Below are 26674 nucleotides of genomic sequence, written 5' to 3' on the forward strand. Positions count from 1 at the left end.
TGGCTAACATTTCTATAGTTTTTCTATATGTCTATAGCTTTTCACAGCAGCTATCCTCACAAAAATTTCTTGAGAAAAGCACTACCCATAATTATTTTACAAATGAGTAAACAGGCTATAATAGAGGTCAGGTGATTTGTCCATAATTATATAGTTACTGAAGAGCCCAGGAACAGATTCAAATTCAAGTGATCTTGATTATTCACTAAGCCACATCTCTACCTAGAAGCTGATTTAGCAATCTCATGAGGAGTTACACAAATTAGTCACGATATCTGCAACATGCTATAATTGCATTTGCTATTGCTAGTCTCTCCTAATTCCCAGGCTGTCAGAGAAATCTCTGGTAAACATTAATATCAAGCTTAGCTCTTCCTGAAGCCTTCAGAAATCCTCTGTCTGCTATCTCACATGGATGCAGTGGAGGTACAACAGAGCACCCGGGAGTTTATTCAGGCAAGCTTAAGAACTTTACTCACATGGTTTACATCCTACTCTAAGACTTCCTGCACTCTCTTAGCTCCTTCTGCTTGGCAGAGCTCCAGTTGAAAAGGGTTGGGTTCCTCCCCCATTGAGCCTATATCAGATCCCTGAGGTCATAGGCACAGCCAGTCAGAGATGGAGAAACTTCCCATTCCTGATGCAATTTTAGAGTGTTCAGGGTTCCCGCAGAGGCGGGACATGCCACCCAGGAAGGTAGTCCCTATGTAGCCATAGCCATTCATGTCAGGGCATGTCCAGGCCATAGGCCTGGGTTATATCCTAACTGTGCTTGCCTGGCCTCTCTTATGGACCCTTCCAGATATCTCTTACAGATAGTAAATAATCTTCATTTTATCTATGGGGGAAATGAAAGAAAAGCCAGAAATATAATTAGTTTTCTGGCATTCACAATGGACACGTTCACTTGAAGATTGTTTCCAAACATATCCTTTTTATGATTAAATATTCCTGTGCTTCAAAATGCAGAAGAGGGATCCTATTTGTTCATTGAAAATAGTATCATTTTCTAAATTAAGATCTATTTTAGCAGTTTTTACAATACCTTATTATTTTCATTGAATGTTCTCTTGGCATGCCTAAAAGACAAATAATTTACTTTACTATAAATATAAAGAAAAGTGTGTCATTGTAATTATTTGATTTTCAATACATTTTTATTTCAAAATCATATGATTTTTCATGTTTCTATTTAATCTTATAGCCATAATTTTTAACAAATGCCTATTTTTGCCTCTTGAAAAGTATTTTTGATGTGCTTTGTAAATTTTTTTTTAAAAAATGTTTATATTTTAATTGCTCAAAATCTACTTTTTCACCCTTCTATCGGAACCCTTTACAACTGGGAATAACAAATAATCCATTACAAATATTCATAGTAAAACGACAAATTTTTGCATTGTCTGTGTCCCCCCAAAAAGAAATCTGTCTCCTTCTATACTTTGAATCCCTTAGCTATCTAGGTGAGTAACACGTTTCATCATTTGTCATCTGAAATTATGGTGGCTCATTATGGTGGCAAGAGTGATGAGTTCCTAATTATTTCAAAATTGTCTTTACCATATTGTTGTCATTATAATATTATTCCATCATATTTCTATACCTCTATTGTTCCTTCTGTCAAAAAGTTTTTAAAAGAAATAAATTCTGAATTAACATCTGAATGTTTTATTAAAATTTATTATTAAATTTATTAAATTAATTTATTTAAATTGATTTAAAAATTAATAACTAGTTGAGAATACTCTCAAAATAAAGGTGAGTCAGAAAATCTTAACTTGCAATAGAATACTAATGAATTATTTAGTCAATTGTTTGTCCCAAACTGCTTGTCATCAAGATTCTAAAAGGACAAGAATATGAGCAGAAAACTATGACTGTCAGTATAAAATGATTCTTCCAAAAATACTATGCCTAGTACCTTGTACTCTATTCTAAGTTTTATAAAATATTAAGCATGGTAATCAATATAATCATATGTTGGTCATTCAAATTATATGTACCTTGGCTTCTTTTTATTATATTGAAATATAGAGGTCAGATATTAATCTCATTCACCGTTTTGTTTTTCCCAGAGCCTAGCATAAGGCTCTTCACATTTTATGTAACTAATGCTTTTTAAACAAGTTATACCAGGATATTAGTGGACACCTTGTGGAATAAAGCATGTGGAAACTACTCAGAAAACCATGATATTCCCCTCTAGAGAAAGTACTCCTGCTGATAACACTATCCACAAATTCTCTTTAATACTCGAGTATGAAGCTTAAATGTGATTATATAAAATTATAAACTTTAAAGACACAAATGCTGTGAAAAAACGACTGGCTCTTTCTAGATGTTTAAAAAATAACAAGATATGTCCTACAAATTAGAGGGAGAAAACTAAGTTCGAAAGAAGTAAATAATGGTTAAAGTGTAGATGAGGAAAATGGCTTCTCTCTCTTTCCAGTGATTTTAATCAACTGTTGCATTAACAATAATGTAAGTTGAATAGAGTATATATCCAGCCATATCCCCCATCATTGTCCCTATATCTACTGTTAAGTCCAGATAGGGAAGGCTATTGTAATAAAAGCAATAAAAGCAGAATACTCATGCACAAGAAACATAATATATTCATTGGATGAATAATGACAGTTCATGTTTCTATAGCACAAGAAATTTCCTTACAACAATCCCTATTTTACAAATGTGTGTGTGATATGTCCTAGAGTCTACCGCTAACATTGGCCTTGTGGTGCAGTGGAAAGTGAATTGAATCTGGAGTTCAAACCCCAACTCTTCCTCTTTTTCACTGGTATGACTGAGACTAAACCGCTTAGGAGCCTGGACTACATGACCCCTGCACTGCCTTCCAGTTCTCAATCCATGCTAGAACATTAGGAGACTGAAGACTTGAGCCTTAATCTTCTCACTACAAGACTGGGATTATTACTAATGCTTGGGTATGTATGGTGAAGATATACTTTTCATAGACCCATGTCAATTCTGCTGTGCCCTGTCACCACAATGAGTCAATTAAAGTGTATTATCACTGGGGCAGGTTCATAATAACTGAGAAAAGGAGAATTTCAACCACCAAACAGTGGCAAGTAATGTAGCATGAGCATATTTAAGGGAAGTCTGGGCCCTCTAGCTTTGCCAGGAATAATTAGCTTTCCTGTCATTCCTTCAGTGCATGTCCCATACCAAAAGAATACTTAGAAAGAACATTCAACTGGCAGAACAAAGGACATCAGGACAACAGTTTTCTACAATGAGAAAAAGCACACATTGCTAATATTTTTCTATGAGTTTGTCCAGTACTAGTTTACCTTAATGCATAAGGATCTGTCTTATTTAAGGTGCTCTCATCACGACTATGGAGTAGGATACCAGATGAAGAATTGCAGGGAAAAAACAAAAAAAAAAAAAAACAAAAACAAGAAGCAAAAACCATCCATAAGTTGATCTTTAAATAATTCTTTATTGAAAACTTCTAAGAAAACAGTGGGAGACATATTTTTTTCTATTTTAAAATATGTGACATTTTACTTCCAGACTAAGTTTCCTTAACTAAGATGCTGATCTTATCATTCCCTAGAACAGAAACTTTTAATGGTCCCCTTCTTTAGTAGTGCATTAAATTGCACTGTGTACCTGTGAAGCTTCTTCATCTTCAGGCGTACAGTCTTAATCCAACAAAGTTTCTCACACTCCTCAAAATACAAGGCCCATTCTAGTCAGATATGTGCTTCTCTAGTCTAGGAATATGTGCTTCTTACCCAACCTTTTCTTCACCTACAATGGTTCCCATTTCCTGCCTATATTTGGGCTAAGAAAACTTCAGCCGCATAAAAGCAGATCCTTGTGATTACACAATTTGTGTGCAAAATATCAGGGAGTTATCAAAGCAGGCTTGATATGTGCCAACAATACCAAAAGAAAGTCTTAATGTGATTGTAGGTGGAATTCTAAGTATTCATAGAATCCAGGAGGAGGGAAGTGATTCTATGCCCTGATCAGAACCTGTTTGAGGAAGATATTCATTCCTGGGTGATATATTTTAGAAAAGACAATTAGCACTGAGAATATTTCCAGAGGAGAAATCAGGATGGTGAAAAAAATGGCAACTGATGATGTTTGCTGCAGATGTTTACCATAAGTAAGAGAAGAGGAAGAACTGGCATGATGAGAAGTAGTATTTGTGATCAAATGTACAATAAAACATAATGTTTAATTGACCCTCTAAAAGCTAGGACTAGGCACAGATAAACAAATTTGGGATCAACACATGAAAAACAAAGAACACAAAAAGCAACCAACTTCCAAACAACTAAGACTTATTTAAAAAAGGAATGGGCTGCCTAAGGAATTAATGCATTCCTCTGTGTGTGTGTGTATGTGTGTGTGTGTGTGTGTGTGTGTGTGTGTGTGTGTGTGTGTGAAAGAGAGACACAGAGACAGAGAGATAGAGAGATTGTGCATTCTAGTTAAAACAGTGAGCAACTAACAATCACAATGGTAGGAAGATTATTCTTTGATTCAACTCGAATGACTTCACAAACTTACCTATTCCTCTGTACATGTAACTTTTAGTAACTTCATTTTCCCACTCTGATAAGGTATCAAAGAAGGAATTTAGTGTGGAAAAGCACATTTTGTAATCATTTTTGACATCAATTTATTCCAGCATCTTATTCACAAATTTCACAGAACTTAAATAGAATGTTCACTTGCAACTTACCCTCTTTTGCTTCCCTTTCCAGCAAACTTCTCCAAAGAATACTAATTTCTCTGGTACTTTACCATTATTTCTCTCTCCAACTGCTAAACATATACCCCAATGAGTTAGTTTTACTCACTGTCAAGAAAAGTTTTAAAAACCAAAATATTCACAGCAACAACTTTTTGTAGTAGCAGATAACTGCAAATAAAGTAGCTGAGGCATCCTTGACTGAAGAATGGCAAAAAAAAATTAGGCTTTCTTGATGTAATAGAACATCATTTCTATGGTGAGAAATAACAATTACATAAGAGGAAGAGAATATTTAGATGAACTAATGCAAAATGAAGTAAGGACAACCAGGACAACAATATAAATTATAACTGCGATAATATAATTATTAAGGACAATAAAATAACTACAACTGAATACTCTGAAATTATAATGTCCAGGTTTGAGATGAGAGGGTGCCACTTCCTATTTATATGTCAAGTGGAGCATTATCAATGTGGAACACTGCATGCAATACTGAGGTAGGGATGAAGAATGTTTCAGTAGATGGCTGAGGAGTGAGATCTTGGGAAAAGAGGCTTATATAAAAGTAAAAGATGACAATTTTTAGAAAAGGAAACTTTCTCTCAATTGTCCATGGCTTTACTGTTTCTCACTAATATGTCTAATATGGTTATGTCCCACTAATCAAAGAACAGTAAATATGTTTCTGTCTGCATGCAACTGAAGTCACAATATGTAAGTACTGCCATTGAGGTAGGGAATGATGCCTTTTTCAGTGACTCTTAAAGAGAATTATAAATTGTTGTCTTCCTGAATTTATGTTTAATTAATTAATTAATTAATTTATTTATTTATTTTTAGTCTTGAAATTAATTGAGCTAGGAAAAGTTATTTTTAAATCTATTAAATTAGTTTTCAAGTTAATACAAGTAAATCTGGGCTTTTTAAAAAACATTCTCTACTTTCTAACTGTCAATCCAGAGCACTTCCACATTCCAACTCTCATCAGTTGGAATTTTAGAGGTGGTCTAGTAAATACAGTCCCAACATGAATTGTGAACCCTCTTTACCATATTCCTGTGTCTCATCTATCACCTTATGATCCCCTAAGACTTTTCTAGATGGGGCAGCAGGTAGAAGTTATCTACCTTTTGCTCTTCCTCAGCCTGTCCAGAAGGCATATGAGCACTAGAAGGACTTATACAACAAGGACTATGTGAGTACTTCTCTTTACATTTCTGTCAATTCCCTTTTTTTATTCTGCCATCCTGAAAGGACAATACCTTTTCTCTCCTCAGGCTTATCTTACATGGTAGTGGGTGGGTGACTGGATCTTTTTAATGATTTGCATGTCTGCAATTAAAAGTGTGAACCCTTTCTTGAGAATCTAGGTTCTCTGCCTTGGTATCCCCAATGCTTGGCCTATGATAACATTTAAAAATTAATTCATTCTTGAATATTTCTTCTGATGGGAAACTTCCTAATGAGTAAGAGAACACATTTAATTTTTGGAGTAGCTGTAAGATTATTTTCATGTCTCATTGGTACTTATTATTTATACCTCTTCAAAGTTTCCAAACTGAATTGCTTTGCTCCTTGCCACCTGCATATTACATTCTATGCTATTTTTTGGATCTCATCAAAGCCTACCTACCTTCTTTCAATAAACACTAAAGTAACAAAAACAATAATAATAATAATAATAATAATAATAATAATAACAATATAGTATAAATATACTTACAGCCATAGAATAATATGCATTCATGTGACCTTAATTTCTTTCTTGGCAAAAAACAAGTGGATGCAGAGTGAATCTGAATCTAGATTTGTAGAGCAAACTGAATATACCATAAATGATAATATTTAATAATAATTCTCCAGTTAAATATGTTGACAAACTTACCCCTTTAAAACATGGTGCACAGGTGTTACATTTTCCTTAGAAGAGATGCTCATTTTTGGTCTTTCTTCCCCAGGAATTTTATTTTCCTCATCTTTACCATTTGGATGGCTCTCCATAGAAAACTGTTTATTAATTTTGCCAGTTGTTGTTCTTTCACTTAACTTATCACCATCTGTTCTCTCCAATATTTCCATTTTCTTTTCCCCTTCCATCTAAAAGGAAAGCTTAGTATCATTCTTACTTTATTGTTGTGTGTCTTTGTGTGTAAATGCATATATGTGTGTGTGCACGCGTGTGTGCATGTGTAAATATGCACACTTTTATACATATATACTTATATGCTTACTTACGTACAAGTACTAGTACAAGGAGCTACCTGAAGAAAAAATTTCCCCTACCAATGTTATCAAAATCTAGAAGACAAGTATTGTCTACATATGTCAGAGATGGGACTTGAACTAGTTCCCTATCAAATATGCCACATTACCTTTAATTTTTCAATTTTATTTTGAAATACATATTATCCTCTATATTATCTTCACTTTTTATTTTGGATATATAATGGTCATGGTTTTATAAATTTTGTTGGAAAGTAGAAACATGGACTCCTATTTCAAAATGACAGCTCAATTACAATCTCATTTTGTTTTCTCATTCTACTTTCAAGATCTCTCAGCTCTCTCCTTTCAAAAGGAGACAGGATTGAAATACAATATCTGATTTATGCTTGCCCTTTTCCACCATGTTCTCATGTTCTCACAATGAAAATATAGATCAAGTTTATTTCCAAACCCATGATGGCTGTTTCCCACTCAATTTCTCATTTCTTATTTCTTACTATCAAGTTCAAAAAGTAAACCAATAAAACAAAGCAAAAAAAAAAAAAAAAAAACTTAATTAACAGCATAGGAAATCGATTAAAGTGAGATTTAGATATTGTGACTGCTATATTAAGGAAAATTGATGCTATTCCCTGTGTATTTCCAGAAGCACCATCTTTCAGAAAAGAAAAAAAAATAGGAAAAAATAATATTAGTGTAATGCTATCATTTTGTAGATTTGTACATTAAGTAATCCAATTGACCATTTTGCAAAGTCATTTATATTTCCTGAGCTTCTATTGCCTTGTCCACAATTATTTGTCCACACCCTTTTATAGGAATAGTAATGAAGATCACATGAGATTGCTTTGTAATTTGAGAGTCATTCAAATACTATTCTCATTATTTTTGGACAGGACCTATGAATTCATCAGTATGAGTAACTCCAAGTGAGGAAATTCCCTCCATAAATTCAGATCACCCTCTGCTCCAAGTCTCAGTTGCCTGGTAAGGTCGATGGATTTGCCCAGGCTAACATAACTACAAGAAGCACTTAAATCTAACTCTAACTGAATGTGTTTGGGTTTGTATACACTGTGTTATATGTTCAGCTATTATTGTGAAAATATAATGAAAAGACGGACATGTGAAGGTATAGATAAGCCAAGAGACCTTGGCCAGGCAATCTAACATCCCTGAGCCTAACCTTTCCTCATTGATAAGATAATGGTGTTTGATTCAATGACTGCCAATGCTCCTTCTCAAAAATAAAATTCAATGAATTAACAGTGCTAGTACAATAGCATCTAAAGCCAGCCAATTATGCAAATATCTATAGTGAATAAAAATATATTTTGAAAAACTAAATACAAAAAGAGGAGCATTGAACTTGAAAGCAGAAGATCAAAGTTTAAAACTCAATCCTATAATTTATTACTAGTGGGATAAATAGAGAAATAGTATATTAATGCCCTATGAAAACTGATTTTAGATGATTAGCATAATTGTGTTTCATTTTCTTTTGAAATGCAAAAATGTAATGACTTTAGTAAAATCAATAAAGATGAAGTATCAGATTACCATAAAAGTATTATTTGTATCAGGTACCTTTGTTAGAAATTTCCCAAATTTAGCTTATGTTTTCAGTATTTTAAGAAAATAAAAATGCCCATAGAAAGGAAAAGTCTTTAAAATATCCAATATTACAAGGATTTGCAAAAAAGAGAATCTGAGTTCATTATGTTCCTTTTAGGTCTGTATCCTAATTGTCTTTAGGCTTGTCCTTGTTCTTTTGGTTACCTAGTCTAATATTCCAATTTGTATGTCTGGTTTAGACAGTTTCTTGTTTACATGGCAAATACTTTGAAAATTGATGGAGCAATTTAGATCATCAAAATAAAAACTATAAAAAAGACTTTCTGGATATTTTCCTTAATGCAGTTTTCAATACATGTTGTACAAATACCAAGCATTTGAAGTGAAAAATCAGTTTCACAGGATGAATGTAGAGTGACAGAAGGTGAATCTACCAGTTTTTGTGGTGATATTTTTTCTTTCTCCAAAGTCAGGGATTTTGTTTGCATTATTTCCAACTCAATTGTCAATCTTTGTGTATGTTGGTTTAATTCTGCATCCAGGTAGTTTTTAGACATTTTGTCCCTATATGGAAGGAAGTGTTTCAAACATCTTGGCTCATCTATAGAGTTACTGTCATTATGATGACTATTCTTGAATAAGGTTTCTTTATGTTTGGTTTTCTCCTTACATTTTCTTGCAGTCATTTCAGGCTTTTTTCCTGGATGATTAATTTTATATCACCAGAGTGAGTAAAATGCCTTCCTGGAGCACTTGATTGCAGGAAACCTCCTGAATGTGGTCCCAAATTCCCGATACTTCTTGGCAGATTTACAACCATTTCTGTATCAAATGATGTATCTTCCTTCATTTTATTTATAGATATTTTGGAACCGGCTCTTTTTCTATTTTTCGCAACATAAGCAATATCCTCTTCATTTACTTTGCAAGTATGTTCCATTTCTGGCTCATTGTCATTCTTACATTGTAGGGTGCTATTTTGTGAGCACTGAAGAATATTTTCTTGGAAATTCATCTCTAAATTGCATGAAAGAGCATATGCCCGATCTTGTTCCGTTTGCCCTGAAAATGTCTGAAGAACTTTTACCCTTAGAGGGCCTTTACGTTTTACCTTTTCCACAAAATCAATTAAGTTATTGTTTTTGAATTCCTTTTCCTCCTCAATCCATGTTTTTTGACAACTTTCTTTTGAAGTCGTTTCACTATCAGATTTCCTATTGGATTCTGGTCCTTCAGACCTTATTTCCTTCTTCAAAAATGGAGCACAAAGAGACTGAACTTGTTTTTTAGGTACTGTTTCTTCTGGTATGCAGGTTGTTTCTAAAGTAACTTTATCCTTGGATAATGAAATAAGACAAAGATCAATTTAAAAATAGACAAACCATAGTTAAACTTAATCGTTAGTCCCAAATCGTTGTGTTTCAAATTTCAAAAATATTTAAATTTACCCTAAAAATGAAATTGGAAAGTAAATTTTATCCAAGATATTATCCAAGATATTATATCCAAGGTATTAGGTAAATTATTATGTTTGTGCCATACTATAATTCCTATCAAAATAAAGGAAAATTTCCTATTTCATATCAATATTTTTTCCTGCTCTAAAAGGACAATTTTTTTTTCCAAAAAAGGTATTTTATTTTTCATTGGTAATTTTACATGATCAAAATTATAATACAGATATGTTTCAAATCTAAAAAACAAGTAAAATATAAAGTTGGGATGGGACAAAAAATTAAACTCATTACTCTTTTAATTCATAAGATTCTTTACTACTTTTATATGTTTCTCTAGTGCTCACTTTTACATTTCTTTAAATCAAAGATCAAAATAAGTGTAAAAATAGCAACTCTAAATTACGATTTAAGTTGGAGAGAAAAATAAATGTGATTTAAAACAACTGTATTTTCTTTTTTTTTAAATTTTTTATTTTATATATATATATAATTATCCCTTGTATTTATTTTTCCAAATTATCCCCCCTTCCCTCTACTCCCTCCCCCTGATGACAGGCAATCCCATACATTTTTACATATGTTACAATATAACCTAGATACAATAAATTCCATTTTCTTGTTGCACAATAAGCATTAGATTCCGAATGTACATGTAACCTGGGCAGACAGACATTAGTGCTAACAATTTACATTCACTTCCCAGTATTCCTTCTCTGGGTGTAGTTATTTCTGTCCATCATTGATCAACTGGAAGTGATTTGGATCTTCTTTATGTTGAAGATTTCCACTTCCTTCAGAATACATCCTCATACAATATTGTTGTTGAAGTGTATAGTGGTCTTCTGGTTCTGCTCATTTCACTCAGCATTAGTTCATGTAAGTCTCTCGAAGCCTCTCTGTATTCCTGCTGCTGGTCATTTCTTACAGAGCAATAATATTCCATAATCTTCATATACCACAATTTACCCAACCATTCTCCAACTGATGGACCTCCATTCATCTTCCAGTTTCTAGCTACAACAAAAAGAGCTGCCACAAACATTTTGGCACATACAGGTCCCTTTCAGCTCTTTAGTATTTCTTTGGGATATAAGCCCAGTAGTAGTACTGCTGGGTCAAAGGGTATGCACAGTAAAATAACTGTATTTTCAAAAAATAGACCTGCATAGATTGTCCCTTTCTGAGTTTGGTTCCAGTCCAAAGTCTCTATACAAATCAGAGAATAGGAATGGGCAAGAGAAGGCCGATGATTTTTGTATATAATTCAGAAAAAGAAATAAGAAATTATTCCGATATATATCTTAAGCACATCAACAGAATTATTGGGTACCAATAGAGTAGGAAGTGATGACTTTAAAATAGTTAAGGAAGACCTGATTCCCTGATCCAGTACAATTTTTCAAATGTTCAGATGAGTTGGGATTATAGTTCCATAATTACATGGAACAAACCACAATTATGATGCATACCTATAGGTATTTTGGAATAAATTTTATTTTAAAAATTGTTTACATGACAGAGTCATATTCTATCATTTAATTTTTTTATGGTTGTTCAGTTATCTCTGACTTTTTATGACTCTATTTGAGGTTTTCCTGGCAAAGAGACGTGAATATTTTGCATTTTGTCTTCCAGCTCACTTTACTCATAAGGAAACTAGGGCAAAAAAAGGTTTAAGTAACTTCTTCGCGGTTATATAATTAACAATTATTTGAAATCATATTTGAACTCATGAAGATGAATCTTCATGACTCCAGGCCTGCAACTCTATCCACTATGCCTCTTAGCTGTTTATACCAAAATAACCTACTTTAAATTACCTTGAATATCATTTCCCCAAAATTGGACATTTTAAGCCATGATTTAAATGAGATGGCAACACTTTATTTGCCTGATTTTCACTATATTCTAAATATACAGATCTATCAAGAAAATGAATGCATTACATGTGGACAGGAATCTCATCCACAATAACCCTAACAAGTTGACAGTGAACTTCTAACTACAGACATTCATTATTAGGGTCCATAAAGCCTTCTAAAGTAGTTGTGTTCTTTATTGCTCTTTTCATGATAGAATTCTCTTTATTCTCTTTAATGAAGACAGAGGAAAGAATAGAATCTTTTCATGTCAAAGTAAGGGCTCAATTCAATTCACTGACTTGTTGATGAGTAGGGTACTATTTGGGAAATATTCAGATTGAAGTTCTATAATCAGTTAATGAGGATAAGTTATATGGTATATAATTTTTGATTGTTAAGATATCACATTGGAATGGTCATTTCCATTCTTGTTTCTTGGGCAGAGATATTCACCCAAATGATCAAAATGTGTCGGCCAGAAAGAAATAGGACTGAAGGCCCAGGTTGTGAACTGGAAACTAGTTGTGGAAAGATGCTGTGGGAAGGTAAGGCTGTATGACCTGATTTGTGTTTCCAGCCTCTCTTGTCCCTTGATTGTGCAGGTTGTGCCAACTAAGTGAACATGATAAAAAGACTCGCGATCAGATTCTATCTTACAGAAAGCATCTGAAACATGGGCTTTAGGACTCTTTTAATTTCTGTTAAGGAAGACATTACAGGGAGACTAGAGCATGAGGTATCATGAGACCATCTCGATTGAGATCAAGCTATGCCGTTAGAATTAGCACCATAAGCCCCTCCAGCTAATTAGCACATTGAACTGAAGAATCTCACCTGAAATCTTTGAGTAATTACAGTTTACCAGGGAGTTGCTGTGGGCTTAGGAAAGCTGAATGGTATTGACTCCTGGGAAATACTGGCCCCAGTTATATTTCCCATATTTCCCATAAAAGGATGTAAGGGGGGATAATGAAGAATTGATGTGTTCATTGAAAGAAGTTATACTAGACCCTCCTAAGTTTCCTCTTCAATAAAATTGTCATCACTGCAGAGAATAGAAGACTAGGTTCCAGGAATGTTAAAACCCAGCGTGCCTGGATTTCAACAAGTATTTGAAAACATTTCTCACAAGATCTTTGTTGACTAGGACAAAAATGTGAATTGTAATAAAGAAACATTTAGCCTTTTTCATTGGGCAGATCTAAAGAATACTCATCCCCCTGGAAAGCAACAGATAGCTTCATCCTCAATATTTACTCTGTTCAACATTTTACATTGATAATCAGGATGAAGTGATAGATCAAATACTTATTAGTTGATTGTAAATGGCATGGGATTAGTAAAGGCTACAGATGAAATAAATCACAGAACTGATATTACAATGGATCTTTACAGATTAAAACAAAATCTTTACAATTACAAGAAGAAACATTTCAAAGGGGATAAATTTAAGATACTGGAATAAGACTTTTAAACATCAGCTGCATATGTACACACTGGGGTAAAACAATTTTCCATAGAAATTCTCAGAGAAAGACATAGAATTATTCGCTAATGGGCCATAAGTTTAATGATGAGGTTATCAAAAGGGCTAATGTGATCTTTGCAGCAAAAGTAAGAGAATATTCTTCATGAGACATAACAGGCCTTGATTCTGTCTTCATAATTCCACATTATTATGCTTAGATAGGATAAGGGAAAGTGTAGTCCAGAGGAAGTACAAGAGATCTCAGAAGTCAGCCATGCCATATCACAGGAAGGTCTGCTCAACAAGTGGGGCTGTCTAGTTTATCGAAAATATGATTTAAATGATTCCAGGATAAAAATCACCAAAATATTAGCAATTAGAATGCAGGTCTTGATTACTTCAACTCGATTCTTAAAGTCAGAACCATTAGCCCTTGTTGCACAATATAGAAAGGCAAATTATTGATCAATAGAAGAAAACATCCCACACTATTAGAGCTGTTCAAATATACAGTGGGCTGCTTTATTTGGGTAGTAATTTTTCAGTCACAGAAAGCGATCAACTACTTTTGGGGGATACTATAGACAGGATTGGTTATTTAGGACTAAGATAAAGTACAATAACTTCGATTATTAATACTAAGATATTATTATTATAGCATTTTAATGCCATGCATTAACATTTTTGAGCAATAATAGAATTTAGTATAGTTTTCTAAAATGACATACATTTCTAGATATTGACATTCTGGATTCTTTCCTTGCCATCAGTGACAATAAATTTTAGCTTGTGTATAAGAAAGAAATCAGGACTAAGATGCTCTTTCACACACATCCAGATCTATGATAATTCTGTTACCACAATTATTTTGCTGAATAAGGCAAAAACAATGAAATAATCAAATCATTTAAATTAGCTTCTTTGTCATTTAAGAAATGTACAAAATGCACTATTTTGGGACTGTTCCTTCACACTGGAGTTTTCATATTAGTCCCTATAATTCCAAAGAAAATCTTTTCAATAAGACATAAATACATTTAAAATTACACTAACTTTTGAAAATATGCTTCTAGAAAAATTAATATGAAAGGCACTTTTACTAAAATAAATTATCAAAAATATCACTTTTCCATACCTGTTTCTGGTCACTATTACTGAAATCTTCCTGTCCTCCATTGGATAGTCCTTTAAGTTTCAATTCTCCTTTAACATCTAAAGTAATATTTAATTGAAATTTTATTTTATTTAGAATTACTTTTCTTCTATGACTGAAATTCTCCCACCCCCTCCCCATTAACAGTAATGCTAGTTATGACAGATATAATTTTGTCTATTTCAATCTATATTGAGATAAGACATAAAATATAAAAAAATTCAATCTTATTAATTACGAATGGATCTGATTATTTTGCAATTTCAATCTACTGCAGGATTTGAAGTTTCTTGTGAGATGCTGTTTCCCATGAGCAAAGCATAGGAAGCTGTAAAGATTGATTTACATATTTACTTTAGCAAAAATTGTTGCCATTGAAATATAAACTGGAAGAAATTTATGTGTGTATGATCAATTTATTAGTTAGGCTAGAAGTAAAAAACAAATAGAATCAATGGATTTTCTCAATAACCAAAGGACATGAGGCTGGCCTTACTAACCTTAACTGAGTTTACAAGAACTTAACTGAGTAAGTAGGAGAGAACAAAAAATGGAGTCAGGAAGGTGAAGAAAAAAATGAGATAAGTTAGAGAATGGACAACATGACCAACTGGAAACTGTGAAGGAGGGATTAGCAAGAAAGCTTTCCTTCCCATTAGGGACTAAGAAATGTTCATTTTTTGAGATTGCAGAATTGCTTTGGGTTATGAAGATCACAGACCATATGCATCCTTCAAAAGTCATAGATTTACATACACAAAAAAAGAAATATAATTAACTGGATTTCTAAAGTTAATTCATGATAGCACTTTTGGACATAAGTTCAGAGACAAAACCTCAAGACATAATCAGAAAGAGGACAAAATCAAAAAGACAGAACCAAAATGATATTTAACAAAACTGAGAGAAACAAATATAAATGGTAACTGTAAAATCACTGGCAGGACTATCTCATGCAAAAATGGAAATAAAGTAAATGACACCTAATTCTTCCAGTAAGTCTAGAAGCTACTCTGATTAAATCAAGGAAACATAAAACAAGACACATTCCAGGAGTTAATTTGAAATTCATTTTAAGAATTAGTTAACCTAGAAACAGTTTGAATATGACAAAATGGAGAGTGATTCAGTAGTGAAAAGATGAACTTAACAAAAGTTTCAGAAAATTGTATGTGTCAAGGATGCTAGTGATAATAAGTTACAATGACAGAAAAAAAGGAAACAATCATTTATATATAGATTTTATATGGGAATATTCATACCTCAAGATTTTAAACTTTGAAAAAAAAGAGGTAGGAATTAACAATTAAATACAAAGACCATTAAGGCACAATAAAGATACAAATCTAATCTAGTCTCTTTCAGCTTTTGTGGAAATTGCTACACTGATTAAAGGAGAAAATCAGAACATCTTGTAGATTCTGGTCTACTGAGAAGATTAAACACTGACAATCAATTTTGTTATTGCATGATTTTACTATTTATGTTGCTTACTTATTCTAAGAGGATTGGCATGTAACAAATTAAGCAAATAATCTATTTTTAGTAAATCCAGAATATTAAGCCTCTACCTTTCTTTCTTTGTTTGACTTCCACATTTTGTTCAGCAGATTTACATGGCTTCTTAAGGACACCTTTATCAACTCTTCTTTGTTTGACTTCCACATTTTGTTCAACGGATTTACATGGCTTCTTAAGGACACCTTTATCAACTCTTTTGACGCTTCCTAGATTAACATAGGAAGAAATAAATTGCTTAAATAGTCCCATTTCAGAAAAAGAAATAGAACAAGCTATTAATCAACTCCCCAGGAAAAAATCCCCAGGACCAGATGGATTTACATGTGATTTCTACCACACATTTAAAGAACAATTAGCCCCAATGCTATATAAACTATTTGAAAAAATAGGGAATGAAGGAGTCCTACCAAACTCCTTTTATGACACAGATATGGTACTGATACCAAACCAGGTCGATCGAAAACTGAGAAAGAAAATTATAGACCAATTTCCTTAATGAATATTGATGCTAAAATCTTAAATAAGATATTAGCAAAAAGACTTCAGAAAATCATCCCCAGGATAATACACTATGATCAGGTAGGATTCATACCAGGAATGCAGGGCTGGTTTAATATTAGGAAAACTATGAGTATAATTGACCATATTAATAATCAACTTAATAAGAACCATATGATCATCTCAATAGATGCAGAAAAAGCATTTGACAAAATCCAACATCCATTCCTACTAAAAACTCTTGAGAGTATAGGAATAAATGGATTATTCCTTAGAATAATCAGGAGCATATATTTAAGACCGTCAGTAAACATAATATGCAATAGAAATAAACTGCAACCTGTCCAAGTAAGATCAGGAGTGAAACAAGGTTGCCCAAAATCACCATTACTATTCAATATAGTACTAGAAACACTAGCCTCGGCAATAAGAGCCGAGAAAGATGCAAGAAATTAGAGTAGGAAATGAGGAAATCAAACTATCACTCTTTGCAGATGACATGATGGTATACTTAGAGAACCCCAAAGACTCTGCTAAAAAGCTATTAGAAATAATTCAGAATTTTAGCAAAGTGGCAAGATACAAAATAAATCCACATAAATCCTCAGCATTCTTATATATCACCAACAAAATGCAACAGCAAGAGATACAAAGAGAAATTCCATTCCAAACAAATGTTGAGAGTATAAAGTATTTGGGAATCCAGCTACCAAAGAATAGTCAGGAATTATATGAGAAAAATTAAAAAACACTTGCCACAAAAATAAAGTCAGATTTAAATAATTGGAAAGACATTCAGTGCTCTTGGATAGGCCGAGCGAATATAATAAAGATGACAATACTCCCCAAACTAATCTATTTATTTAGTGCTATACCGATCAGACTCCCAAGAAACTATTTTAATAACCTAGAAAAAATAATTACAAAATTCATATGGAAGAATAAAAGGTCGAGAATTGCAAGGGAACTAATGAAAAAAAAAACTCAGAGGAAGGTGGTCTAAGTGTACCTGATCTAAAGCTATACTATATAGCAGCAGTCACCAAAACCATTTAATACTGGCTAAGAAATAGAACGGTAGATCAGTGGAACTGATTAGATACAAAGGACAAAAAAGGGTACATCTACAGCAATCTAATCTTTGACAAACCCAAAGATACCAACCTTAGGGACAAAAATTCATTATTCGGAAGAAACTGTTGGGAAAACTGGAAATTAGTATGGCAGAAATTAGATATGGACCCACACTTAACACCATATACCAAGATAAGATCAAAATGGGTCCATGATTTAGGCATAAAGAATGAGATCATAAATAGATTAGAGGAACAGAGGATAGTCTACCTCTCAGACTTGTGGAGGAGGAAGGAATTTATGACCAGAGGAGAATTAGAGATCATTATTGATCACAAAATAGAAGATTTTGATTACATCAAACTAAAAAGTTTCTGTACAAACAATACTAATGCAAACAAGATTAGAAGGGAAGTAACAAATTGGGAAAATAAATTTAAAAGGAAAGGTTCTGACAAAGGTCTCATTTCCAAAATATATAGAGAACTGACCCTGATTTATAGGAAACCAAACCATTCTCCAATTGATAAATGGTCAAGGGATATGAACAGACAATTCTCAGATGATGAAATTGAAACTATTTCCACTCATATGAAAGAGTGTTCCAAATCACTACTCATCAAAGAAATGCAAATTAAGACAACTCTGAGATACCACTACACACCTGTCAGATTGGCTAAGATGACAGGAACAAATAATGATGAATGTTGGAGGGGATGTGGGAAAACTGGGACACTGATACATTGTTTTTGGAGTTGTAAAAGAATCCAGCCATTCTGGAGAGCAATTTGGAACTATGCTCAAAAAGTTGTCAAACTGTGCATACCCTTTGACCCAGCATTGCTGTTATTGGGATTATATCCCAAAGAAATACTAAAGAGTGGAAAGGAACCTGTATGTGCCAAAATGATTGTGGCAGCTCTTTTTGTTGTTGCTAGAAACTGGAAGTTGAATGGATCCATCAATTGGAGAATGGTTGGGTAAATTGTGGTATATGAAGGTTATGGAATATTATTGCTCTGTAAGAAATGACCAGCAGGAGGAATGCAGAGAGGCTTGGAGAGACTTAAATCAACTGTTGCTGAGTGAAATGAGCAGAACCAGAAGATCACTATACACTTCAACAACAATACTGTATGAGGATGTATTTTATGGAAGTGGAAATCTTCAACATAAAGAAGAGCCAACTCACTTCCAGTTGATCAATGATGGACAGAAATAACTATACCCAGAGAAGGAACACTGGGAAGTGAATGTAAATTGTTAGCACTACTGTCTATGTACCCAGGTTAATTATACCATCAGAAGCTAATAATTAATGTGCAACAAGAAAATGGTATTTACACACATATATTTTATCTAGGTTATATTGTAACACATGTAAAATGTATGGGATTACCTGCCATTGGGGGGGAGGGAGTGGAGGGAAGGAGGGGATAAGTTGGAAAAATGAATAAAAAAAAAAAAAAAAAAAAAACGCTGAACTGATAAAAACCACAAGGAGTAGAAGCACAACTTATCAGCTGAAGAGAATCAGGAATTTCACCAGAAAAGGTCGGTTCCAAGTGGAGGAAGAAAAAAGGCCAGCACAGACAGGGTTGGACTTGGTCCTAGCATACTGTGCTGATCAGGCTGGGGAGAACTCAGGAATCAGAGAAGCCACTGAGATAGAGGAATCTGGCACAGGCTGTTAATTCTTCTCTGCTTATAAAACAGCAGTTCAGAAGAGAAATCGAGCCACTTTAAAACATAAAGCCAGATTCTAGAACCACCCCAATCCAGAAGTGACCTAAAAGATCTAGGCACTGCTGTGCAGCAGCCTTCTGCTGCCTGGGGCTTTTCCTTGGGGTAGTTAAGATCCTGAAAAGCTGGGACACACCCTGAGGCAGCCTCTAATCCACATAGTGCTTCGCTCAGCCTGAGGCAGTGGAATTCTAGCAGCAGAGGAATTCCCAGAGAAGTGGAACCTTTGAAATAGGGACCCCGGTTTCCGGACAGACACTTCCGGTCTGAGCACAGGGGCTTTTCACGTTAGCTGCTGATATCCATACCCCAAGGGAGCCTTAAACCTCAGGACAGTCAGTAGGCCATACTGCAGGGTCCTTCACTGGGCAATCCTCACAAGGCAGTAGTGCTAATCACCTCTGAGGCATTTCTGGGGGGGGAGGGGAACTGTCTCCCAGAGCTCTCTCTTAGGCAAGTCACAGGATTATTGCATTCTACCTCCCATCTGGGAGGAAGCTGGTAAATAAATAAATAAACTTCTTACCCCAAGGGCAGACCCCAACAGATTTTTAACAATGAGTACAAGCTGAAGAGAAGGAATGACACCTTCTACACAGAGAAAGAGCAGAAATCCTACCCTGAGGAAGCTAACAGCAGAGATTATGCAGATAACACCCTAAAAAGGAATGATATCTGCTCCCCATCACAAAACACTCTCCTAGAAGAGACTATTAAAAAGCTAAGAGAGTTTGAAGAAAAATGGGGAAAGGAAAGAGAAGCTATGATAGAGAATAACAACGTCCTGAAATTTGAGTTGGAAAAAATAAAGAATTCACAGGAGGTGCACGGAAACAAAATTTGTGAATTAGAAAAGGTTAAAAAATCACAGTAAAGTAGGATTTTTGAATTGGAAAAAGAAAATAACTCACTAAAAAATTAGTGAAATGAAAAAAAATTCAACAGTTTAAAATAATTCATTTAAAAACTCAATTGGGCATATACAAAAAGAACTAAAAAGTATGAATGAGGAAAATAATTCTTCAAAAATCAGGATGGAAGAAACAGAAATAAATGATTCATTGAGAAACCATGAATCAGTCAACAACAACAACAACAACAACAACAACAAAAAGAAAAGCTGGAGAATAACGTCAAATACTGGGAAAATTTATAGACCTGGAAAATAGATTCAGGAGAGATAATGTGACCATTATTGGACTTCCCAAAAACTATGATGAAAAAAAGAGCCTAGATTATATTTTACAAGAAATCACCAAAGAGAACTGACTAGGGATAATAAAAATGGAAGGAAAAAAGACCCCCAAAAAAGAATTCCTCTTTTTCATGGATCATTGCCTCTTTCTTCTGACATATTATCTCCATGAAAGCATACAAAGAAAGTATTATAGAAATACTTGGTCAAAAGTTTTGTTTTGTTTTGTTTTTTTGTTTGTTTGTTTGTTTGTTTTTAAGCTTTTTCACTTAAAATACATATGTGAATTGCTTTAGGAAAAACTAAACTAAAATGACAGGAGAAAAAAAAAAAAAAAAACTCCAGGAGACAAAAGGAGATTAAGAGAGTAACATTTGAATTATAGATTATGGACAAGGTAGGATCTTTCAAAAGCAGAAGTTAGGAGCTTAAGGGTAATTTTATGTGAGAATATAGAATATTTTATTTCAAAAATAACCTTAACATTTAAAAGTGTATAATGGCATTTTTTTAAGGAATGTTTTGTAGCATGTTCTGCAAATTGAGTTATAAGCACTGTGTAGTGGACAGAGGGCCAGTTTGGAATAAGGCAGCCCTGGCTTCAATTTCAATTGCTGATATTGTCATTGTGCTATCATGGACAAAATGCTGAACTTCTGAAGCCCAAGGCTACTCTGGAGGACACTATGCCATAGAACAGTAGCCAATGTACATTAGAAGAAATTTCTTCCTTGTGGATGTCCTAAGTTGGTGAAATTAGGATCTCTGTCAACACAATAACTCCCTTTGTCTTAGAGCACATTTACCTAATGTTCTGTGAGCTTGTAGGTGATTGGGAATATTTGGAGTTTCAGAAGTTTTTTGTATACCTGTATCGTTGCCAGTTAAAATGTTGTTTCTCTTTTTATCCACAGCTGGGTCTGTGATATATTCCTGCAATTGACAAGAATGAAATGCACAATATACTCCAAAATTTTTCTCAGATATATGCCTAGCACAAATAATGTGAACCTAGTTTGATACTCCACTTGACAGAAGATGATAAACCAATCAATCAAATCATGCCATGAATTAGATTTTTTCAATCACCTATTTTAGATATCTGGTTTATAGAAAAACTCTTGTCCATAAGGAGAAGTATGAATGGTTCTCTCAAACAATGAGATAACTTAAACCTGTTCCAATTGTTCAGTGATGAAGAGAACCCTCTACACCTGGAGAAAGGACTGTGGAAACTAAATTGGTGTTAAGTGACTTGCCCAGGGTCACCCAGCTAGAAAGAGTTAATTGTCTGAGACCCGATTTGAACTCAGGTCCTCCTGACTTCATGGCTGGTGCTCTATCAACTACAGCAACTAGCTGCCCCTCTCCTCTTTTCGTTACTGGTTGGATTTGATTTTTCTTGTCCAAGACAATAATTGCATTTAACAAATATTTCTACCATGTTTAACATATATTGGACTACGTGCTATCTAGGGGTTAGGGGGGGGGGGCGAAGGAGAGAAAATTGGAATACAAGGACATTCAAGGCCTAAGGTTTAGGAATTATCCACACATATGATTAGAAAATAAAAAGCTTTAATAAAAAAATGAATTGATATTTATTTGAAGGGCAAGGAGAAATGAGATTGAAATTTGTGAGAAATACAAAGGAAATTTCTTTTGGAAAAACATCTTTTGACTATAATGAACTTCTTTTCCAGGTAATCTTTGACAATGTTCAAAAAAAAACTTTCCCAAAATAGGTTTCAATACATTATTATACTGTCTAAGCAATGACTGGCTCCTTGATACAAATCAAATCCCAAATCTTAAAGCTATCATCTAAGACATCCAAAGACACTATTCTTTATGTACTATAGTGATGACTTTTATTAGTAGCCGTCTAAACAACTAAAGCTTTGCAAGCACCTTTACTACCCCCCCTCTCTCTCTCTCTTTCTCTCTCTCTCTGCCTGCTTCTTCTCTGCCAATCCAAAAGTGACCCTATCATTCAGTCTCAGTTATTACCTATTTCATGAACTCTTTCCTTTTTGAAGACCATTAACTCTTACATTGGCCTTTCTATAGGCCTCAATCTTTTTATAGAGAAGCTATACAGAAATTTGCTTAGTGTTGGCTGGAACATCAACTTATATAGGTTCCTTTCTCCTATCCCCTAATTTGTATTTGATTTGAGTTGATCATGTAGTAGAGAAGTAGGCTTCTATTTGCCCAAAGACTTTTCTTTTTCTAGAATATATCCTAATACTTAGAAGACCATAAAATGCTATCATATTTGTTCACTGAATGACAGACTGAGAGGCACACTGAAATTGCTAAGTTGTGAAGGACTACTGTCTAAGCCATGAGGTCCTGAAAGTTAGGCCCATTGAATTGTCTTCTTGGCTCTTCAATAAAGCAGTAGTGAGACCTTAAGCTGACTTGTTTGGGGAGTGCCTTCCCCATAGGTTAAAAGGGCCTTTGTACTAGATTATTTCTGAAATCCCTTCTAGCTCTAAAAGTCCCCTTCTAATTCTACCCAAGCAATTGAACTGACTAGTAAATAAGAAAAATTAAATATAATTTTTAAAATAGCAATCATGATTGAAGTTTCAAAATAACTTAATAGAAAATACCTCTGAATCCCAGGGTGACTCGGTATCTTTTTCTTTGTGCAGTCCTAATATTGATACAATGATATTAAAATAGAGATAAATCACCACAGACATACCTGAAAAATATGCTACTCAGAATATGAAAATGGCTCAAATATGTCTACTCAGAATTGCTTTAGGAAAAACTAAACTAAAATGACAGGAGAAAAAAAAAAAAACTCCAGGAGACAAAAGGAGATTAAGAGAGTAACATTTGCACTTATGGATTATGGACAAGGTAGGATCTTTCAAAAGCAGAAGTTAGGAGCTTAAGGGTAATTTTATGTGAGAATATAGAATATTTTATTCCAAAAATAATCTTAACATTTAAAAGTGTATAATGGAATTTTTTAAGGAATGTTTTGTAGCATGTTCTGCAAATTGAGCTATAAGCACTGTGTAGTGGACAGAGGGCCAGTTTGGAATAAGGCAGCCCTGGCTTCAATTTCAATTGCTGATATTGTCATTGTGCTATCATGGACAAAATGCTGAACTTCTGAAGCCCAAGGCTACTCTTGGAGGACTCTCTGGAGGACTCTATGCCATAGAACAGGTAGCCAATGTACATTAGAAGAAATTTCTTCCTTGTGGATGTCCTAAGTTGGTGAAATTAGGATCTCTGTCAACACAATAACTCCCTTTGTCTTAGAGCACATTTACCTAATGTTCTGTGAGCTTGTAGGTGATTGGGAATATTTGGAGTTTCAGAAGTTTTTTGTATACCTGTATCGTTGCCAGTTAAAAGGTTGTTTCTCTTTTTATCCACAGCTGGGTCTGTGATATATTCCTGCAATTGACAAGAATGAAATGCACAATATACTCCAAAATTTTTCTCAGATATATGCCTAGCACAAATAATGTGAACCTAGTTTGATACTCCACTTGACAGAAGATGATAAACCAATCAATCAAATCATGCCATGAATTAGATTTTTTCAATCACCTATTTTAGATATCTGGTTTATAGAAAAACTCTTGTCCATAAGGAGAAGTATGAATGGTTCTCTCAAACAATGAGATAACTTAAACCTGTTCCAATTGTTCAGTGATGAAGAGAACCCTCTACACCTGGAGAAAGGACTGTGGAAACTAAATTGGTGTTAAGTGGCTTGCCCAGGGTCACCCAGCTAGAAAGAGTTAATTGTCTGAGACCCGATTTGAACTCAGGTCCTCCTGACTTCATGGCTGGTGCTCTATCAACTACAGCAACTAGCTGCCCCTCTCCTCTTTTCGTTACTGGTTGGATTTGATTTTTCTTGTGCAGGACAATAATTGCATTTAACAAATATTTCTACCATGTTTAACATATATTGGACTACGTGCTATCTAGGGGTTAGTGGGGGGGGGGCGAAGGAGAGAAAATTGGAATACAAGGACATTCAAGGCCTAAGGTTGAGGAATTATTCACACATATGATTAGAAAATAAAAAGCTTTAATAAAAAAATGAATTGATATTTATTTGAAGGGCAAGGAGAAATGAGATTCAAATTTGTGAGAAATACAAAGGAAATTTCTTTTGGAAAAACATCTTTTGACTATAATGAACTTCTTTTCCAGGTAATCTTTGACAATGTTCAAAAAAAAACTTTCCCAAAATAGGTTTCAATACATTATTATACTGTCTAAGCAATGACTGGCTCCTTGATACAAATCAAATCCCAAATCTTAAAGCTATCATCTAAGACATCCAAAGACACTATTCTTTATGTACTATAGTGATGACTTTTATTAGTAGCCATCTAAACAACTAAAGCTTTGCAAGCACCTTTACTACCCCCCCCTCTCTCTCTCTTTCTCTCTCTCTCTGCCTGCTTCTTCTCTGCCAATCCAAAAGTGACCCTATCATTCAGTCTCAGTTATTACCTATTTCATGAACTCTTTCCTTTTTGAAGACCATTAACTCTTACATTGGCCTTTCTATAGGCCTCAATCTTTTTATAGAGAAGCTATACAGAAATTTGCTTAGTGTTGGCTGGAACATCAACTTATATAGGTTCCTTTCTCCTATCCCCTAATTTGTATTTGAGTTGATCATGTAGTAGAGAAGTAGGCTTCTATTTGCCCAAAGACTTTTCTTTTTCTAGAATATATCCTAATATTTAGAAGACCATAAAATGCTATCATATTTGTTCACTGAATGACAGACTGAGAGGCACACTGAAATTGCTAAGTTGTGAAGGACTACTGTCTAAGCCATGAGGTCCTGAAAGTTAGGCCCATTGAATTGTCTTCTTGGCTCTTCAATAAAGCAGTAGTGAGACCTTAAGCTGACTTGTTTGGGGAGTGCCTTCCCCATAGGTTAAAAGGGCCTTTGTACTAGATTATTTCTGAAATCCCTTCTAGCTCTAAAAGTCCCCTTCTAATTCTACCCAAGCAATTGAACTGACTAGTAAATAAGAAAAATTAAATATAATTTTTAAAATAGCAATCATGATTGAAGTTTCAAAATAACTTAATAGAAAATACCTCTGAATCCCAGGGTGACTCGGTATCTTTTTCTTTGTGCAGTCCTAATATTGATACAATGATATTAAAATAGAGATAAATAACCACAGACATACCTGAAAACTATGCTACTCAGAATATGAAAATGGCTCAAATATGTCTACTCAGAATTGCTTTAGGAAAAACTAAACTAAAATGACAGGAGAAAAAAAAAAAAACTCCAGGAGACAAAAGGAGATTAAGAGAGTAACATTTGCACTTATGGATTATGGACAAGGTAGGATCTTTCAAAAGCAGAAGTTAGGAGCTTAAGGGTAATTTTATGTGAGAATATAGAATATTTTATTCCAAAAATAATCTTAACATTTAAAAGTGTATAATGGAATTTTTTAAGGAATGTTTTGTAGCATGTTCTGCAAATTGAGGTATAAGCACTGTGTAGTGGACAGAGGGCCAGTTTGGAATAAGGCAGCCCTGGCTTCAATTTCAATTGCTGATATTGTCATTGTGCTATCATGGACAAAATGCTGAACTTCTGAAGCCCAAGGCTACTCTTGGAGGACTCTCTGGAGGACTCTATACCATAGAACAGGTAGCCAATGTACATTAGAAGAAATTTCTTCCTTGTGGATGTCCTAAGTTGGTGAAATTAGGATCTCTGTCAACACAATAACTCCCTTTGTCTTAGAGCACATTTACCTAATGTTCTGTGAGCTTGTAGGTGATTGGGAATATTTGGAGTTTCAGAAGTTTTTTGTATACCTGTATCGTTGCCAGTTAAAATGTTGTTTCTCTTTTTATCCACAGCTGGGTCTGTGATATATTCCTGCAATTGACAAGAATGAAATGCACAATATACTCCAAAATTTTTCTCAGATATATGCCTAGCACAAATAATGTGAACCTAGTTTGATACTCCACTTGACAGAAGATGATAAACCAATCAATCAAATCATGCCATGAATTAGATTTTTTCAATCACCTATTTTAGATATCTGGTTTATAGAAAAACTCTTGTCCATAATTTGAAGTATGAATGGTTCTCTCAAACAATGAGATAACTTAAACCTGTTCCA

General features: G+C 34.1%; 1 protein-coding gene across 1 annotated transcript in view; it reads right to left on the reverse strand.

Annotated features, from left to right (window-relative positions):
* LOC141544635 (putative coiled-coil domain-containing protein 144C) overlaps positions 1-26674 on the reverse strand; it is a 58851-nt gene that overhangs the window by 30703 nt on the left and 1474 nt on the right. Inside the window, exons 2-11 of the mRNA XM_074271030.1 lie at positions 26361-26424; positions 25620-25663; positions 23876-23939; positions 23135-23178; positions 21386-21449; positions 16057-16212; positions 14468-14544; positions 6630-6841; positions 3318-3362; positions 1046-1079 (exon numbers count right to left, since the gene is read on the reverse strand). Of these exons, the coding sequence (XP_074127131.1) occupies positions 1046-1079; positions 3318-3362; positions 6630-6841 (291 nt within the window). The 5' untranslated portion in view covers positions 14468-14544; positions 16057-16212; positions 21386-21449; ... (2 more) ...; positions 25620-25663; positions 26361-26424. The remainder of the gene's footprint in view (positions 1-1045; positions 1080-3317; positions 3363-6629; positions 6842-14467; positions 14545-16056; positions 16213-21385; positions 21450-23134; positions 23179-23875; positions 23940-25619; positions 25664-26360; positions 26425-26674) is intronic.

The sequence above is a fragment of the Sminthopsis crassicaudata genome, chromosome 5, assembly GCF_048593235.1.
Source record: "Sminthopsis crassicaudata isolate SCR6 chromosome 5, ASM4859323v1, whole genome shotgun sequence".
In the NCBI taxonomy this organism is placed as follows: Eukaryota; Metazoa; Chordata; class Mammalia; order Dasyuromorphia; family Dasyuridae; genus Sminthopsis; species Sminthopsis crassicaudata.